At 45.7% G+C, this 17,488-nt stretch overlaps 1 protein-coding gene across 5 annotated transcripts in view; it reads left to right on the top strand.

The window, feature by feature from the left end:
- Positions 1 to 17,488, top strand: part of CLCN6 (chloride voltage-gated channel 6) — a 79,646-nt gene that overhangs the window by 5,893 nt on the left and 56,265 nt on the right. For 3 of the 5 annotated variants that reach the window (XM_075520699.1, XM_075520698.1, XM_075520697.1), the window contains exons 5-23: positions 614 to 680; positions 1,094 to 1,200; positions 1,437 to 1,563; positions 2,178 to 2,245; positions 2,354 to 2,412; positions 3,068 to 3,200; positions 4,108 to 4,221; positions 4,483 to 4,649; positions 5,565 to 5,691; positions 6,065 to 6,191; positions 6,534 to 6,687; positions 6,788 to 6,947; positions 7,094 to 7,200; positions 7,834 to 8,020; positions 8,661 to 8,818; positions 9,685 to 9,841; positions 10,998 to 11,105; positions 11,776 to 11,901; positions 13,271 to 17,422. In XM_075520699.1, coding sequence (XP_075376814.1) covers positions 614 to 680; positions 1,094 to 1,200; positions 1,437 to 1,563; positions 2,178 to 2,245; positions 2,354 to 2,412; positions 3,068 to 3,200; positions 4,108 to 4,221; positions 4,483 to 4,649; positions 5,565 to 5,691; positions 6,065 to 6,191; positions 6,534 to 6,687; positions 6,788 to 6,947; positions 7,094 to 7,200; positions 7,834 to 8,020; positions 8,661 to 8,818; positions 9,685 to 9,841; positions 10,998 to 11,105; positions 11,776 to 11,901; positions 13,271 to 13,351 — 2,334 coding nt within the window. In that variant the 3' untranslated portion in view covers positions 13,352 to 17,422. Of the gene's footprint in view, positions 1 to 613; positions 681 to 1,093; positions 1,201 to 1,436; positions 1,564 to 2,177; positions 2,246 to 2,353; positions 2,413 to 3,067; positions 3,201 to 4,107; positions 4,222 to 4,482; positions 4,650 to 5,564; positions 5,692 to 6,064; positions 6,192 to 6,533; positions 6,688 to 6,787; positions 6,948 to 7,093; positions 7,201 to 7,833; positions 8,021 to 8,660; positions 8,819 to 9,684; positions 9,842 to 10,997; positions 11,106 to 11,775; positions 11,902 to 13,270; positions 17,423 to 17,488 lie in introns of those variants that run through there. The other 2 variants (XR_012778336.1, XR_012778337.1) reach the window with 1 other exon arrangement.

Raw genomic sequence — 17,488 nt, 5'->3', positions numbered from 1 at the left:
GTAAAGAGGAGGAAACATTCTCTTTCATGAAGCAGAGAGCTTAGTAGCTGGAGTTGTCTTTTGGGAATTACAGCTAGATTGTTGCTAGATTGTTTTCCAGGAAGCCTTTTTTTCTTTCAGATCTTGCTGTGCTTTCTTTGCAAAGTATTCTGGCAAATTCTGCGTTCAGGAAAACTTGTCCAAAGTGAGCACTTCATAAAAAAGGAGGCCAATTTACAGTTGAACTAGTTTTTTTTAACGTTTGGCAGTACTAGCTTCACTGCATGTGCTTTCTAGAGTGTTTGAAAATTAGCTTTGCTGACTGTATGCCTCAGATAAACACCAGCTTTCCTCTGTACCTTGAAGTATGTTGTGGGTGTTAAAAATGCTACCAGATTAGTACTCTGAAATGCATCTCTTCAGGAATAATTCTAAGATGGATCTGTCCCGGTGAGAACGAGGGAGGCAGCAAATCTGAGCTTCTGAAGTTACTTTACTCTGAACAATGCTTCTTTTGCCTTCTCCATTCCCTGTCCTCCCATGTGTGCGTACTTCTGGTAGGACTTACTAGAGGGTGGTCTTTGTTACTTGTATGTTGTAATTTCTGATGGCAGATCTGTCTTCTTTTTCGTAGGTGGGCCTCTTTGTGGATTTCTTCGTACGGCTCTTTACCCAGCTCAAGTTCCGGGTGGTACAAAGCTGTATCTTTTACCTAGTGTATGGGTTCCTGTTAGACTCAAGTGACCTTTTCCTTTCTGTTGCCATGTTTTGCTCAGAACAGCTGACTCTCAGACTTCTGCCATCAGTCATGTTGTTAATGATAATCAAGTTTTCAACTTGCCTATGTAATTCAGCCCTTGAAAACAAGAAATGTTTCCAGTATCATGTACCTGTGCAAAGGCTAATCCCTGAAAGAATGAGTGGTTTCCCTTCCTTGTAGCTCAGTCTTGAGCTCTGAAAAGGAGGCCTGGCTTCCTGATGGGTTGTGTCATCTGCCCCGGCTGGATTAGGAAGTGTAGGCTTGGCTCCTGATGCCAGTGGGACACCCAGACAGCATGGAATGATTGTGTGTTGGTGGGGGGAATGTTGTTGTTTTCCTTGACTGTCCCTGCAGCGGTGGAAGAATGCACTGAGAAAGGCTGTCTTGCCTTGTCCTTGCTGGAGCTGCTGGGGTTCAACCTGACCTTTGTTTTTCTTGCCAGTCTTCTGGTCCTGATCCAAGTAAGACTTAAGTGCACTGCTGCTCCTTACACAGCCTCCCTTTGCTCTCACACCAAGTCCTGGGTATGAAGTTTCCTTCTTGCTGAAAGCGCTTTCTGCCCCAAGACATCAAACTAGCTTCACAGCGCTAATTGATTTAGCTAAGTAGGGTCTCTTCGTCCCTTGCTGTGCTGATGAGATATTGTTGGTCAGCTATGAAATCGATGCAGCACAGTGCCGGTGTTTCTCTTCTGCAGCCTGTAGCAGCTGGATCAGGAATTCCTGAAATTAAGTGCTACCTCAACGGGGTAAAGGTTCCAGGGGTTGTGCGTCTCCGGACGGTGGTGTGCAAAGCTATGGGAGTGCTCTTCAGTGTGGCAGGAGGTAAGAAGGGCTGTCGTGTCTTGGTCTTGTTGGGGTAAGGAATCACTGAAGCAGGAAAAATGCTGTCCCTGCTGTACATAGGGCACAAAAGGCTTTTCCTGCCTTTCCAGTAAAATTATTTTGATGGGCTGGAGCAGAGTAATGAGCCCTGAATGCATATATAGAGTAGAAAATAAACAGAAGGGTCAGGGCTGTTGGGGGAACAGGTACTTTTCTGGGTGGGCTAGTCAGAAGTGGCTCTTTGTGGCTCAGTCTGAGAGGGAGACCTGACAGTTCTCCAGAACACATTGTCTAGAGCAGCCTGAAGGAGGCTATGTTCTAGGCAGCAGGGCAAAGTAACTTGGAGAGTTCAGAGTCCTTGTAACAGCTGTCTTTGAATGGTTCCACCCACTTGGAGTGCCAAGTCTGTGCAAGTCTTCACAAACATTTGGGGGATTGAGGGGGCAGGGGTCAGCACCTTCCTTCATCTTGAGGGGAGAGAGAGGAGCTGCAGGCTTGGTACAGGGGACTGTGCCATGGCATGGGAGTGGTGAGGTGAGCTGATATGTCCTGGCATCGTCAGCAAGGGAGAGGGGCGGGGGGAGTGTGTTGCCTCATCAATCCTGTTTTTCCAGGTCTTTTTGTCGGGAAGGAGGGTCCAATGATTCACAGTGGTGCTGTCGTGGGTGCGGGTTTGCCACAGGTTAGTGCTGGCCTGGATCGCTGGCCTGGTCACACCACTGCTTTGTAACAGTACTGTGAGGAGTAAGTTTCCATCTCCTATGTTTCTAAATCTTTACTTTGTTTGTAGTTCCAGAGCATCTCTCTGAGGAAGATCCAATTTAACTTTCCCTATTTCCGCAGTGACAGGTACTGTACCCAGGATGTGGAGGAGGGGAGAGGAGGATGAGTGAGCAGACTTCCTTGGGAGAAGGGTGGCGGGCTGGGATGAATCAGTTGCTTTTTCAGTTTCTCTCTAGTGTCCTGCAGTTTCATTCTGCAGCAAGACAACACCAGGACTTGACTCTTCCATGCTGCTCTGCTCTGGTCTCCATGTCCATTGATGTTTTCTTGTGCTATCCAGCAAATCTCTACGCATTTAAAACGTTTAATCTGAATGGTTAAATGGCTTCATTGTTGGCAACAAACTCAGTTACTCACCCCTTATGACCAAGATATACTCCAGAGAAGGTGGTCCACCTGAATGTGAACAAAATCTTGCCCGTCCCTCTCTGTAGTTCTTCCAAGTGATGCTGGAGCCCCATGGTTTGGGATGGTTCCTCATATACTGGGCAGTTGTGTAGTGCCAGAGTTTTGCTCTGTATTGGTGCTCTAGAGAAAGCATGATGCTGCAACGACTTGCTAAATAAATGGTGTTCCCTGCCATGGCCAGCACTTCTCCCAGCTGTCACTCCTGTATCCCTGGGATATATCCATAAATGGGAATGGTCTCTTACTTTGCAAAACGTAAGCACCTCCAGAGCTCTACTTTGTTAAACTGAGATTGTTTTCCTCTTCATTTCAGGGATAAAAGGGATTTTGTATCTGCTGGAGCTGCTGCAGGGGTTGCGGCTGCCTTTGGAGCCCCAATTGGGGGCACTCTTTTCAGCTTGGAAGAAGGTTCCTCCTTCTGGAACCAGGGACTTACATGGAAAGTGGTGAGTAATGACTCTGTCTCTTTCTGTGTGTCTCTTCCTTGAGCTGGACCTTTGGGAGCGCTGGTCCATGAGGGCATTCAGATTATCCCATGTCTCCTCCTGAGCTCCCCTGGCAGGAGAGCGGTTGCCTGCTCTGAGTGCTCCAGAATTGCTACAGATCAAGAGCAGAGATGAGTCTGGTACTATCTGGAACTAAGGGGCAACTCTGTAGGCAGCAGATTTAGTGTACCTGGGAGAGAAAGGGCTTTTGTGCCTGGGCTCTTTGCAGTCCGATCCTTTGGGAGCAGACAGGGTAGGCAGGTGCTGGATTTCTTTCTACTTTTCTCTGCCTTGGGGAGCTATATTGCAGCAATGCCGCGTGCCTTCAGGTTGCCAGTTTCTCTGCCTCTAGTGCCTACTTTCATGAAGCTGACAGTATTTTTAAAATGTATTGGATTTCATGATATTTTTTGCATTTTTTTATGCCAAACGTCCTGTTGATGGGATTCAGTTAGTCTACTCTTTCTCAGTGGGCCTAAAAAGAGCCAGGGGATTTGCCAAGGTAGCAACTCTCTCAGAGCCAATAAAGACCTCAATTCCAACTCTAAACAATCTGTGTTAGTGCCTTGTAATTGATTTGCAACTACAAATTAGCATCTTCTGACAAAAAAAAAAGAAGGAGCTTTTGCTGAAAGAACTACTAGGTGAAATTCCTAACTTGTGCGGGAAACCAAATCAGATTATTCTGGTGGTTCATTCTAGCCCTGGTCTCTTTTGCAGCAGGGAATGGGTGTTAAACCTCTGTAGGACTATTTTCCTAAAGCTTGAGAGGCTCTGAGGTTCCCTTCCCCAGGCATTAGTCTCAAGGAAGATCTGACTGTGCCAATCTCAGTTTTGGGAGTATTTAGTTCTTTTTTTACCTTCTCAGCTTTTCTGTTCCATGGCTGCCACCTTCACCCTGAATTTTTTCCGCTCTGGGATTCAGTTTGGAAGTTGGGGGTCTTTCCAGCTCCCTGGGCTGTTGAACTTTGGGGAGTTTAAGGTAAGATTTAGTGCTGTTATTTCCCCCCTCTCCCCCGCTTCAGTCTCTTGTCAATTCAGTGTTTCTTTCTGGGTTTTTCGATACATGCTTCTATTTCAGAGAAGGGCAGTTGATGTTTAGCTGCAATACCCTGACAGCCTAAGGCAGAATTGTTTCCCTTTGGTCATAGCTGCTGAAAGTCTCCTGCTGTGGAGACAGAATCATTTGTAGGAAACTGCAGCAACTACTTTAATGCTTTTTTTTATGCTTTTCTGCATGTAGTGCTCCGAGTCTGATAAGAAATGCCACCTCTGGACAGCTGTGGACTTGGGTTTCTTCATTCTGATGGGGATTGTAGGAGGCCTTCTTGGAGCCACCTTCAACTGCTTGAACAAGAGACTTGCAAAGTACCGCATGCGGAACGTGCATCCCAAGCCAAAGCTGGTCAGGTATTTGTGCTCTCTTGAGTTTGTGCAGGCATCTTTGATCTGTGTTCAGTGTCCCAAAGCAAAAGCATAAATCTAGAAGACCCAGTGAGAGGGACTGGAGGAAATCCCAGACCTATTAGTTTTGAAATCACAAAATGAAGCCTCCATAGAACTTAAAAGTGAACACCAGAAACCAGATGTTACAGTCCCTCTGCATTTTTGTAATTACTCTGCTGGTACAGAGAGCTGCGACCCCCCTTACAAGGGCTATGAAGGGAGCTCTTTATAATAAAGGCTATAGCTGAACAAACCAGAGCTTTGTCTTTGTGCGGTATTTTTTTATGTCTTGTCCAAACAGATGTGGAAGGAATAGCTGATTCCACTCTCTTTTCTTTTTTATTATTATCTTGGTTAATTAAATCCACAACTGAGCTAATATCTGTGCTATTTAGAGAGGGAATTGCCATGTAATTCTGGAAAATAGCTGTTTGTTTGCTCTAGACAATTCCTATATAAGAAGCCCAGGTTTAAAAAAAAAAAGTGTACTTCAGCAGTTAGAAGAGAAAAGAGATTATGAGAGACTATGCATCGACCTGTCCAGTCCTGTCTAGACTTTTACTCTGTAAGGATCTACAGAACATCGTTCCCATGTGAACAGCCTCATCACTGAACCCTTCCCTCTGGCTTTTTATACGTGACTACTATGTGTTCTCTGGGCAGAAATAGCTCCTTTTTGGGGCAGGCAATTAAGGAGAGTTAATACAATCCCTGGCAACCAAGTCATAGTTCAGCTTGACTGGCAGCGTCCCCTGCTTCTGATGTTAAGCTGTGCTGACTGCATCTTCTTGCAACCTTATCGAAGTGGTGTGCAGAGCTGGGACTGGGTCACAGGGTTGAGTGGGGCTTCAGTGTATGGTTTCTATTGTGTACTTGCAGAGTCTTGGAGAGCCTGCTGGTGTCGTTGACTACCACGGTCGTGGTCTTTGTAGCCTCCATGGTTCTGGGGGAGTGCCGGCAGATCTCTTCCACCAGTCATAGTGGCAATGACACTCTGAGCCTGCAGGTGAGGGATCTTATGTGAAGATTACGTGTCCCCATCATATTGTTCACCTTCCAGATAAGCACAGGCACATAATGAGCTTTTGACAGCGTGCAGTACATAACAGAACTTCAGTGGAAGCCTATGGACAGTTGCAGGAGCTTAGGGTAATAATGAAAGCTGCCCTTTGTGCTTTCGTACTTTGGCGAAGCAGCTCAAGCTGTGAATCGGGGAGCCTATTGATGTTGCAGGCCCCATCTCTGCTATTGATGTTTGGTCTGAACTTCCTAAAGTGTGGGCTGGCAGCCTTCTACAGAGGGTTACTCCCATTCTGCACAAAGGCTAATGTAGGAGAGGATGAATTTTAACTGTTCATGTCTTTTGTGTCCTGCGTTAGAGTGTGTCAGAGGATGTGAATTCCAGCATCAAAACTTTTTTCTGCCCGAATGAAACCTACAATGACATGGCCACACTCTTCTTCAACCCTCAGGAGTCAGCTATCTTGCAGCTCTTCCACCAGGATGGTGAGTAGCTAAGAGACAGTGCCCCATCCCATTCTTAGGCTTCAGAGTTTCATCTTGCTTGAAAAAGCCTTGTCATAAGAACCACAAGGCTAAGAACATCTTCAGGCCGTCATGGCTCTGGGGGACTGCTAGTACAACAGGTGAAAGCCTCCTCCGTGGGAAGAAAGGCCTGCTTTTCCTCTCTTTTTCACCTATTCATTGTCTTCATGTGTGTTTGGACTGGGAGACTAAATAGCTGTTGTGAGATGAGCCAGCTGTGAGCTGAGGGGTGGATGGTGCAAGACTACTGTCTTTGTCTGACAGACCTGTGTGCCTTTAGTCATGATTCTTCTTGTGTTGCAGGTACTTTCAGCCCAGTCACACTGTCCTTGTTCTTCCTTCTCTATTTCTTACTCTCCTGCTGGACATACGGGATCTCTGTGCCCAGTGGTCTTTTTGTGCCATCACTGCTTTGTGGGGCTGCCTTTGGACGCCTGGTCGCCAACCTCCTCAAAAGGTGCATTGAGTGTGCGTACGTGTGTGAGAGATGTGCTGCAGACACACACTGAGCTCTTGGTCAGGTTATTCTAATCTCTGGGCTCTGTGTTTCACCCTAGCTACATTGGTCTGGATCACATCTACTCAGGAACCTTTGCACTGATTGGGGCAGCAGCATTCCTGGGAGGAGTGGTCCGTATGACAATTAGCCTGACCGTCATCCTAATTGAATCCACCAACGAGATCACCTATGGGCTCCCAATAATGATCACCCTCATGGTGAGTGCAGGGTCTTAGTTCTGGCTTCTTGCAGACTGCTCGAACATGTGCTGGCCCTGAATCTCTTGTTCCTTCCAGGGCTGTGATAAGCCAAGGAGTCTTGTACTTGGAGCAACAACTCAGTAGACCTTCCATTTGCTCTGCAGGTAGCCAAGTGGACGGGAGACTTTTTCAACAAAGGCATCTATGACATCCACGTGAACTTGCGAGGAGTGCCTCTTCTGGAGTGGGAAACAGAGGTGGAAATGGATAAGTAAGGCTGCTTCTCTTGGCAGGGCTGTGGGTTAGAGTTTGTGGTGGGGTTCTTGCTCAGAAAGAAAAGCTGTAACGCGGGGAGATGATGCTTTATCTCCAAGGAACCTGGTTGCTCTGAGAGGAACAGCTGTGAGGAGGACTGCTGTGAGAGGAGTTGGGAGTTGTGCATCAGGCCTGCGACAGGAAAGGGGTGCTGGAGCCCTTTCAGAGGAGGGGTGGACAGGTGGAAATCTGAGGAGCAGATTTGTGAGGTTCAGCAAGAACTCTGTGAAGATGTTTCACTGGACTTTGCTTTTTGCAGAATTTCATCTTCTTCCCACCTGTCGTCTTTTCCCCGTAGTGTTTAAACACTTTCTATGTTATAAGTTGGAACTTTTTTCCTTGCCTATAGAGCATCATTGATGCAATGTTATGTTAAAAAATAAAAATTAAAATTAAAAAATCAATTGTACCAGCATGGCTAATAATGCAGTGAAGGTGAGCACCCAGGTACAAGGAGCTGGCAGAGCTAAACTGCGGCAGACTCCTTCAGGATCTCGTTTTGGGACTGGTTTGTTTCCTTGTTTGTCCATCACCAGCCTTCTGTCACTGACGTGATGCATGCAGCAAACTTGTATTTCTGTTTCCTCAGACTACGAGCCAGTGACATCATGGAACCCAACTTGACATATGTCTACCCACACACCAGGATCCAGTCCCTTGTTAGCATCCTGCGCACAACTGTCCATCATGCCTTCCCTGTAGTGACTGAGAACCGGGGCAATGAGAGGGAGTTCATGAAGGGAAATCAACTGATAAGTAACAATATCAAATTCAAGGTAAGAAGTTGCTTGTTTGATAAGTTGAAGGATAAAGAGCTTTGTTTTGCAGGTGGAAGGCCCTTTCTTTTGTGATCTAGGCTTTTGTCAGTGCAGAATTCAGGTCAGAGACAAGCACCTACTGCAATACAAAATTTTCAAGGCCTCAATTTTATTCCATTCTCTGGGTCATGGTAAAGGCGGAAGAGTGGGCTGCCTTCCTAGAGGCAAAAGTTAAAAGGACTTAGTAACCTCTTTAGGATAGACATGGAAAAAGTTTGGATTTGGCACTGAAGTACTGAACCCACCATTGAGATCAGTAGCAGGTGCCTAAATGCTCCTCTGCTTTGTAGGAGGCGTAGTGGGGCAGATGCTTTAGTCTCTTGGGAAACTTAAAATTTAAGGTCAGAATGAATAATGAACGTGCTTGTGGCATACTTGTGCTCTAGCAAAAAAGGGTGCCTGAGTTCCTAAACTCCAGGTTCTCTGTCCAAGGAGAGTACAGTCCTATTGGCTATTCTTAGCCAAGTACTGCAGCAGCACTGAGTAAGGAAAACCTTGTCTGGTGACGTAAAGCTACGATCAAATAGTTCATAGTTGCTCTTGGATAACTGTTGACCTGCCTGGGGGGGCGTATCTGAAAATTGTTTGTTGTATCCAGAAATCTAGCATCCTCACCCGCGCTGGAGAGCAGCGCAAGCGTAGTCAGTCCATGAAATCCTACCCTTCAAGTGAATTGCGTAACATGTGTGATGAGCACATAGCAACGGAGGAGCCACCAGAAAAGGAGGATCTGCTGCAACAGATGCTAGAGAGAAGGTGAGATCCTGGTAGGCACAAACATATGGAAACAGGGTGTTTCCATATGTTGAGATGTGTTGTGATGCTTCATACAGTCCCTGTCATTCCATATGTCAGAGGAAACAGTGGTAGTATCCATGTTTTGGGAGAAGTGACTTGTCAGGTCTCATCAGCCAGTGCTGGGGCTCACACCTGTGGCCAGGTCCTAGGCTGACGGCTTGATGGTGTCCAACCTGTTAACTTAAATTTCCTTCAAACACCTATCCAGAAATATTTCCTAGACAGGATGGAATACCTGGGGAAATATCTTGTCTGTAAAAATCAATGCCCTCTTGTCTGCAAAAACCAGCTTGCAAAGCTCACTTCTTGTTGGCTCTGCAAAGCTCACTTCTCCCAAGAGAAGAGCTAATGACTTGGTGCCATAATACTGACACCACCTTTCTGGTAACTGGGCTGAGTCACCACGCTTGTATTGCAGTTGCTTCCAAGCAGAAGAACAGTATAGTGAATCAGTTTCTGACCTAATGATTGTGACTCTTGTGAGTGGAGTCCTGACCCTGACATTTTGCCAGATGCTTCAGCTTTTATTAGAATCTGAAGAACTTGGCACTGAAAATTGCTTTAGTAGCAAGTGATTTGAAATTGAGGGTTAGGAGACTGTCTCCATTCTGCTGCTGCTGTCATACTCTGCCCATGGTAATGACTCTTGACCCCTCTCTGCTATTTTGTTTGGTGGAGGAAACTCTCGCTTGTCTCTAGCAAGAGTCCCTGAAATGTTCAGGAGAAGGTTGCCAAGAGCTGAAACAGCTGTTGTTGTTTTGGAGGCGGAGGTGTGTGTCTCTCCTTAAGTTCATGCAACTTATAATATGTTAAATCTGTCACAGATATACTCCCTACCCCAACCTGTACCCTGACCAGTCTCCCAGTGAAGAGTGGACCATGGAGGAACGCTTCAGACCTTTGACCTTCCATGGCTTGATCTTGCGCTCACAGCTCGTCACCCTCCTTGTCAGGGGTGTTTGTTACTCCGAGAGCCAGTCGGTGAGTCTTCCTAGCCAGGAATTGTAGCAGAGACATCCCTACCCTCTCGGCTGAGAAGTTGGGAACAATATTTATGGGCTGCCAAAAAGAATTTACCTATTTTTACACTTTAAGGAATGCATCTGTGTTTTAAAAGCTGCAGAAGGATAATGTGAATTCTCCCTTGCAGCTCTAGAATAAAAATAATTTAGTTTCTGTTTACGCACCCCCAGGAAAAGAGGACAGCTGCTGTTTAAAAAATAAACCGACAGACCATTTGTTGCATGAAGGTGCAATCCTGTCAGAACTGGAGAACGGGGGGCAGATATTAAATACAAATAGAGCAACCAGCAGTATATACTGTGTGTTTTTACTGCTGCGTGCCGAGGTCTTACCAGGAGAGTGTCAGCTGTATCACTGAGATCAGCATGAGCATTTGTGTGAGGCCCATCTTCCACACGGCTGACTTGGTGCTGCCCTCCAGTGTTGAGCGTAGATCTGTCAGAGGTTGGAGAGCAGATCCGTTGCTCTCTTAGCTAAACGCCTGTATAGGTTTGGATTTGCACTGCTGCATTCTGAGATGAGCTGCTAGGAGTACCTCTGCAGATGTTACTGATGTCCTTCTTCTGAATGTCTCTGCCGATACAAAAATCCATTTGGGACTGTTTAGCCTGGAGAAAAGGAGGCTGAGGGGAGACCTTATCGCTCTCTTCAACTGCCTGAAAGGAGGTTGTAGAGAGGTGGGGGTCGGTCTCTTCTCCCAGGTAACAAGTGATAGGACAAGAGGAAATGGCCTCAAGTTGCGCCGGGGAGGTTTAGACTGGATATTAGGAAATTTTTCTTCACCGAGAGGGTTATCAAGCATTGGAACAGGCTGCCCAGGGAAGTGGTTGAGTCGCCATCCCTGGAGGTATTTAAAGGATGTTTGGATGAGGTGCTTAGGGACATGGTGTAGTGGTGGTTTTGGCAGTGTTAGGTTTATGGTTGGACTCGATGATCTTAAAGGTCTTTTCCAACCTATATGATTCTGTGATTCTGTGATGTTGTATGTGTGGGCATGGAAGGAGGAGGAGATCTGGGTGAGCGATTGGGAGGCACCGCTTGCTGTGCTGCTTGCAGCCCATGTACTGTCTGGCATGGTGACACATCAGTTCAGTGGGATTTGTTTTAATTGCAGAGTGCAAGTCAGCCTCGTCTGTCCCATGCAGAGATGTCAGAGGACTACCCCCGATATCCAGATATCCATGACCTGGACCTCACATTGCTGAACCCTCGCATGATAGTGGTAAGAGATACACTGCAGTGTGACAGTGTTTCCTGATATATGTTTAGGACTGTCCCAGGCCTTTAAAAAAGCTGAGAGCATGTTTAAGTCCACCCTTGGGTGCAGGGACCAACATTCTGTACTTCTCATGCATTCAGTCAGCCTTGTCTGCATGTGGAAATCAATCCTGACACCTGCTATGAGGTAACATTGCACACAGGTGCTTTACTTTCAGAATAAGATGTTGCCTGTCTAGTTTAACTTCCTTCTAGATTAGACTCCTGCCCGAGTGAGATTGGACAGGCAAACTGCTGATATCTGTTTGGAACTCTGTGTGCTGGCGGCTCAGTCAGTGGCAGGCCTGTCATTGTCTTTGTGACAGGAAGGTTGCTGTCTAGGCCAAAGTGCTTTTTTAATATATGTTCTTATTTTCATGGACCTGCATTTTTCCTGCTCAGAGGCTTTCTGCAGCATTGGGCTCTTAAGATCATGGGTTACAGCGTTCAAACAAACTGTGACAAATTCAGGTTCCTGAAATAATTTCGTATTTGTGGGGAAATAGAAGATGCCCACAGTCCAGTACCCTGTCCAGAGATCAGTGCATTGGAGGAGTGGTAGGAATTGCTTGTTAGTGATTCCCAGAGATAGTGAAATGCCTCTTGTAAATAATATAATTGTTTTTCTTTCTTAGGATGTCACTCCATACATGAACCCATCACCCTTTGCTGTCTCTCCAAATACTCATGTGTCACAAGTCTTCAACCTGTTTAGGACAATGGGACTCAGACATTTACCGGTTGTGAACGCAGTTGGAGAGGTGAGTCCTTGTCTCCATTTTGTCTTGGCTGTGCAAGGAAGCCGCTGTGTTTTTTGCAATGCTTTGCACCTTTGGGAGAATTAAGATCTCTTTTAATATCAAACAGAAATGCTTTAAAGAGATCAGAATGTGATCTTCTTAAGGCCCTGAAGCATTGTTGATTACTGAGACTTTGTTACCAACTTTTGTGTCCAAGCCTGCTTCCCGCTTTCCCTGCAAAGGGCAGGACATGCAGACTTTCACCTGCCTCAGGTTGGCAGCATGTGGAAGCTCTGACTGTTTCGTACCTGTTGAGAGGCCTTGAGCTCATCAGAGGCTACTAATTTGGCTTCCTCTTTGACAGCTTTATTCAAGGCCAAGAGCAGAATTTCCTGTATGTTGGGGCAGGAGGTTTTTCTGCTGGAAGGGAATTTGCATTCCGTTCCTACTCAAAGGAGCAGCAAAATAAAGGAGTCTTTGAATGGTTTATGCTTGATTCACTGTGCTTGTCTCTTTGCCGTCTACAATGCTCAGGAATGGTCAGTAGGTGTCAGTAACTTCCTATAAACATAATGAGAAACTATTTCCCTTAAGCCTGAACTGGTCTGTCCCTATGAGACAGCAGTGGTTTTTCTGCCTCTTGGGGTTCCTAATAGCTACTCTGCAGAGCCCGTTGGTTGAAAACAAGAGGTGTTGATTTGTTCCATATTTAGTACAAGGTGCTCTTGCAGTACTAGAGAGCAGCCTAGTTCTAAAATCTTTCAAAGTGTAAAATCACTGAGGTGTTTCATCAGCTGAAATGTGTGGTTTGACTGTTTCCCCAGCAGGCTGGGAGAGGGTCGCTTTCGTGACCTGCCAGCTAATGATGGCCAATGTGCAGTCACCACCTAGTTAGTCTTTACTGTTTCTCTGTTTTGGTCTCTAGAGCTTCCTAGAATGTATCTGATACGAGCTATCTGCAGTCATGTCATGTGGCATACCAGAAATGTCTCTAATGAAGCCATTAGAGACAGCTGTGTTATTTCCAATTACAGTTTTCACTTTCCAAAGGATTTGGTTACATCCATATGCTCCGTAACATGGACAGGATTTCCCTTCCTAGGCAGGAGTAACTACTGCTGTGTACAGACATGATAGCAGCAGTTAAGCTGTCTGTTTGGGTGTAGTTAAAGCAGTGTCTTGCCTGTAGATAAGTGCTGGGAGAGGGAGGGGTGTTGTTTGCGTGAGATTTGAACTTGAACCCACTCTAGTTCAGCATTGGTCAAGAACTGCTTGCAGGTTCCCTCTTTTTGGGGGGTTGGAAAGAACAACAGCTCTACCATGCACGTCTCTTAGTGGCACATCTGTGATACTGACTTGTATCTTTTTTCCTCTTTTCTTCCTCTTTAAGATTGTTGGGATAATCACTCGGCACAACCTGACCCACGAATTTCTGCAGGCAAGACTGAGACAACACTATCAGACCATTTGATGCCCTTGCCCACCCTGCCCCACTGTCGGTGTGGCTACCTCCCTCTTCCAAGCCTGCACACGCGCTCGCATTCTGCTTGGACCCCACAAGGCCCAAGACTTGCCGTTTGGCTTCTCACACGCATATCAAGCCTGGGGAGCTGGAAAACACCTTGCTAGCCAGTGAATTAGAGGAGCTGCCTGAGCCCAGAGCTGTTGATTGGTCTCAGGCACTTGGTTTGACCACTCTTGATCCAGGTTTTTTCTTTTCCTGTGCCCCAGTTATCTCCTTTCATCAGATGTTGTCCTGACACTGTATGTTCTGCTATTTTGTTTTGGTTTGGGTTTTTTTTAAGGGTTGGAAAAAAGAACCATGTAGCTCCACTGTGTCCTGTGCAGAGAACTGCAGCATCTTTTCCCTGTCCTCCTGTATGTCTCCCTTTTCCTCTTCCTCCCTTGTTCCTGCAGCTGTTGCCTTATTTGTGAGAGAAGGGGGTCGCTGTCAAGGCTGAGAGGAGATACGGAAGTTTACAGTTATCAAGTAGCTGCTCTGGAAGATGGCTTTTCTCAAGGGCAGTATTAAAAAACCCAACTCTTTGGAAATACACCTCTCTTTGCAGGTGCTCCCAGTTGCCTATGTTTTTCCACTCTGGCTTCATTTGTTCCTAATTTCTCTCCTTCTTTCATGGGGAAGCATCCCTGCTGTGATGTTTTTGACAGCAGCTGACTTTTGAGAGCAGCTCGGTAGATCAGGAGTTCAAAACAGTTCAATTCCAGTTACTGTTTGGGATTATAAATATTTAATACCTTTGCAGAGCATCTCAGAGTAGGGAGATCTCTTTTTCCCTGTTAGCTGTTTCTATTGGCTCCCTTTAAGAGACTCTTCTAAGGCACTTTGTGGCACTCCACTTTGTCACTACCCTGACACTCCTGCGTTTCTTGGTATTTGTAGGCACTTTGTCCTTGTACTGATCCAACAGTGAGAGCCTGGGACACCTTTCCAGCTAGGGTTAGAGACCAGGGAACCCCATGTCCTCAGAGCATGGTTAAGTGTTGCTTTCTGGGGGCAAATAGAACTGATGCCCTGTCTCTGGGCTTGGTTGAATTACCTCTGTGTCATGAGAGGAGCTGGTGTAACTTCAGGCTGCCATACAGGTGGGATACTTGGTGCTGGTGACTAACAGGCAGGATATGCTGCGGGGTGATAAGTGGGGCTGTCTGTGTTCTAAAAATGCTTGGGATAATGTTTGCAACTGCAACAGCTGAATATCTGTAAGGGTAGGATCAGCACTTAGAAGCCAGTTGCAGCCAGTTCACTGCTTTAGCAGGTACCATCCTGGCCAGCACCTGTATTGTTCCAGCAGGCACCTGCCCTCCTGAGTTTTGCATACAGATAACCCTCAGTGGGAAGCCAGCATTGTGCCTCCAGGGGCTGCAAAGCTGATTGGCTTGATAAAGCACAGAGCATTCTCTCAGCCAAGAGACTGGGCCAAGTAACATGGGGAATGTATCCCAGAAAAGCTTCTACACAGCCTCTGAGCACTTCAGTTAACCTGTTGTCTGCCATAAGGAGTTAGCTAGATGAGAGTTGTGGCAGAAGGAAATCAGACATTATTGTATTTTCTGAATTCAGGAACTCATCTATGCTGAAGATTTTCCTGACTAAGCCTGAAGAAGTTGTGCCGTTTCCTTACGTGTGTCAAAACACTAAATCTCTTAAAACAGCCTCTTTGACTGGCTTTGTGGAAGCTAATTGTTCCAGGGCACTGCTCTGCAAACTGCTGGCTGCTGAGCCCTACTACAGTTAGGGTTAGGAGGAGGTTTTGTGCCCAGATCATCAGCCATGGTCTTGATGTAGGGCTCTTTAAGTCACTGCAACTCTTAGGTGTTCATGGAGTCTTTGCAGTCCGGATAGTTGGTAGACAGATGTATTCTCTGGCTGTGCTTGCAATAAAGACAGCAGAGTCATGGGAGGCTCTTGAATTTTGTCCAGTGGATGAAAGAAAATTTGGTCTTATGAGTGGTTCCTGAGGCCAAGTTTTAGGGTAGAATTTATCCTTGTTGCACAGTGCATGGCATGGCTCAGCTGGAAAGTTTGGGTTTAGCAAAGCTGTTTGTAAGCACTTAGATTTTAATTTTTGTTCCTCTCCATTGACATCTGGAGGCGTTTTTTTCACTTAGGGTTCTTTCCCACCTGCTGCCTTATTAAGAGAGGAAGGGCAGATCTTTGTCTGTTTTCAAGGAATGGATTTATACCATTTCCACAAAGGAAGGAGTGGGCTGTGGTACGTGCAATGGCAGTTGTTGCAAAGGAAGCTGTGTGTGTCCCTGGACCCTTTGTTAACAATGGCCACTCCCCAGGGCTGCGTGGGAAGTGACCTATCTAAAGAGCAGGGAATACGTTCAGTCTTTTCCCTTTCTTACTGTGGAACTTGCAGCAACAGCTCTTGTCTCCTCCATTAAAATAGTTTTGCTGGCGTCTGAATATACTAGTTCCGTTTCAAATAAGGCATGCAAGCTCTTAAACTTCCAAGAGTAAAGCGAAGGTGTTTTCCTACAGCCAGTATCCATCTTGTGCCTTCGACTTGGACTCCTTAGCTGAGGCAGGTGTGGCATGTTCCTTAGTGCATATGAGTTGGCATCGGCTACTGCTCTTCACTTGCAAGTTCTTTCCCTGTAAGTAGAATAAGGATGTTTGGTCTCTCTGTGTAGTCTCTGCAGATGATTTCTAAAATGCCTGTGTTCCCTGAGCTCTGGTCTTGCACTGAGCTATCCCAAGAAACTTCCAGCACCCTTTTGCACTCCCTGAAGCTGGACTGTAGGTTTGAAATACACTTCTGTTAACCTACCTTTCATTCAAAGGATTTGTGCTCGTGGGCAGTTACAAATCACAGGAATCCTGTTTTGATGGGATTTCAGGTCACTCTAATGTGGAATTAGCAATCCCATACTGTCAGAGCACCTGTCAAGAATGCCCTGTGTCTCTCCATGACAAATCTTTTTCTTCTTGCTCATGTTGAGTGATTGTGTGTGGAAGGTTCCTTCTCTTCCTGCACATGAATACATAAAACAATCCTTAGATTGTTTGCCTTGAGCTGGTCATGTCCTGTTTTATTTCTGTACACAAACTGCAGCAGTATATTTTGCTGCTGGATGTCTTGTCATTGCTACGGAGGCCTGGAGTTAGGCAATACAGACAAGACAGGCTGAAAAATCTTGTCAAGGTTTGTCTGAGCACCAGCTGCGCTTCCCCATGAGAAGGCCACTTGCCTTCAGCCTGCTGTCAGCACTGTCTGCTCTGCCTATGCATCTATCTTACTCAAAACATTTCAGCTGGAAAACACATCCCTTTCACTCCTTCAGTAAAGAAGTTTTAAATGAGATTGGTGGGTGACCCTGTCAGCTGCTTTAAAGGGAAATCTCAGTGTGCAATTGCTGTTATGTAGCCTGCAGAAAGGGAATGATTGGAGATGCAGCATTTCCTTTCTGCTGAGGACTGATGCAAAGGGGCTCGTGTTGAATCAGTCTTGTTCTCACACTTTGGTCACTTAATTCCTTTCTTACAACACACTAACTGCTTCTACTCTGGCTCTGGTTGCTTATTGATTTACCAAGAAACTTACTTCTAACATAGGTGCCTGTAACCTTTTACGCAGAGCAACACTAAAGGAATAGTAACCAAGAACTGGAGTATTGATGGCAAAAGTTAGGGGGTAGTATGGGGCATTCTCCCCTGCCTCATGGTTTCCTGTGCAGTGTTAATTATGCAGTTTTGAATTGTTAACTTACTGTGAGCCATTCCAGTGGTAGCAACTTACCTTTCCATTTGTTTTTTTGCACTGTTTTTTGTTATGAAATGATGTAAGCTAATTCCACAGTGTATATAAATTGTATTTTTTTTAAATTTGTATGAATATATTTTTATTTGAACTATGGCACTTGGGAAGTATTCATGTAACCATAACGTGTCTGAGAGCAAAATGTTTTGTGTGTCTCCTTCAGCACTTTCAAGGCCTTTTGATGTTTCTAGTGTTGTCTTATTTTTGCCCTTTATTGTAATAAAACTAGTAGAACATGGCAATATCCAAGAACATGATTTGAGGTAGATGAGTAGTTGCTATTTATGAGCTGTCTGGATCTAACAGTTTGTGCAGAAGGT

The sequence above is a fragment of the Mycteria americana genome, chromosome 18 (assembly GCF_035582795.1).
Source record: "Mycteria americana isolate JAX WOST 10 ecotype Jacksonville Zoo and Gardens chromosome 18, USCA_MyAme_1.0, whole genome shotgun sequence".
NCBI classification, from domain to species: Eukaryota; Metazoa; Chordata; class Aves; order Ciconiiformes; family Ciconiidae; genus Mycteria; species Mycteria americana.
Note: the sequence above shows the minus strand (reverse complement) of the source record. Positions and strands in the feature narration are given on the sequence as shown.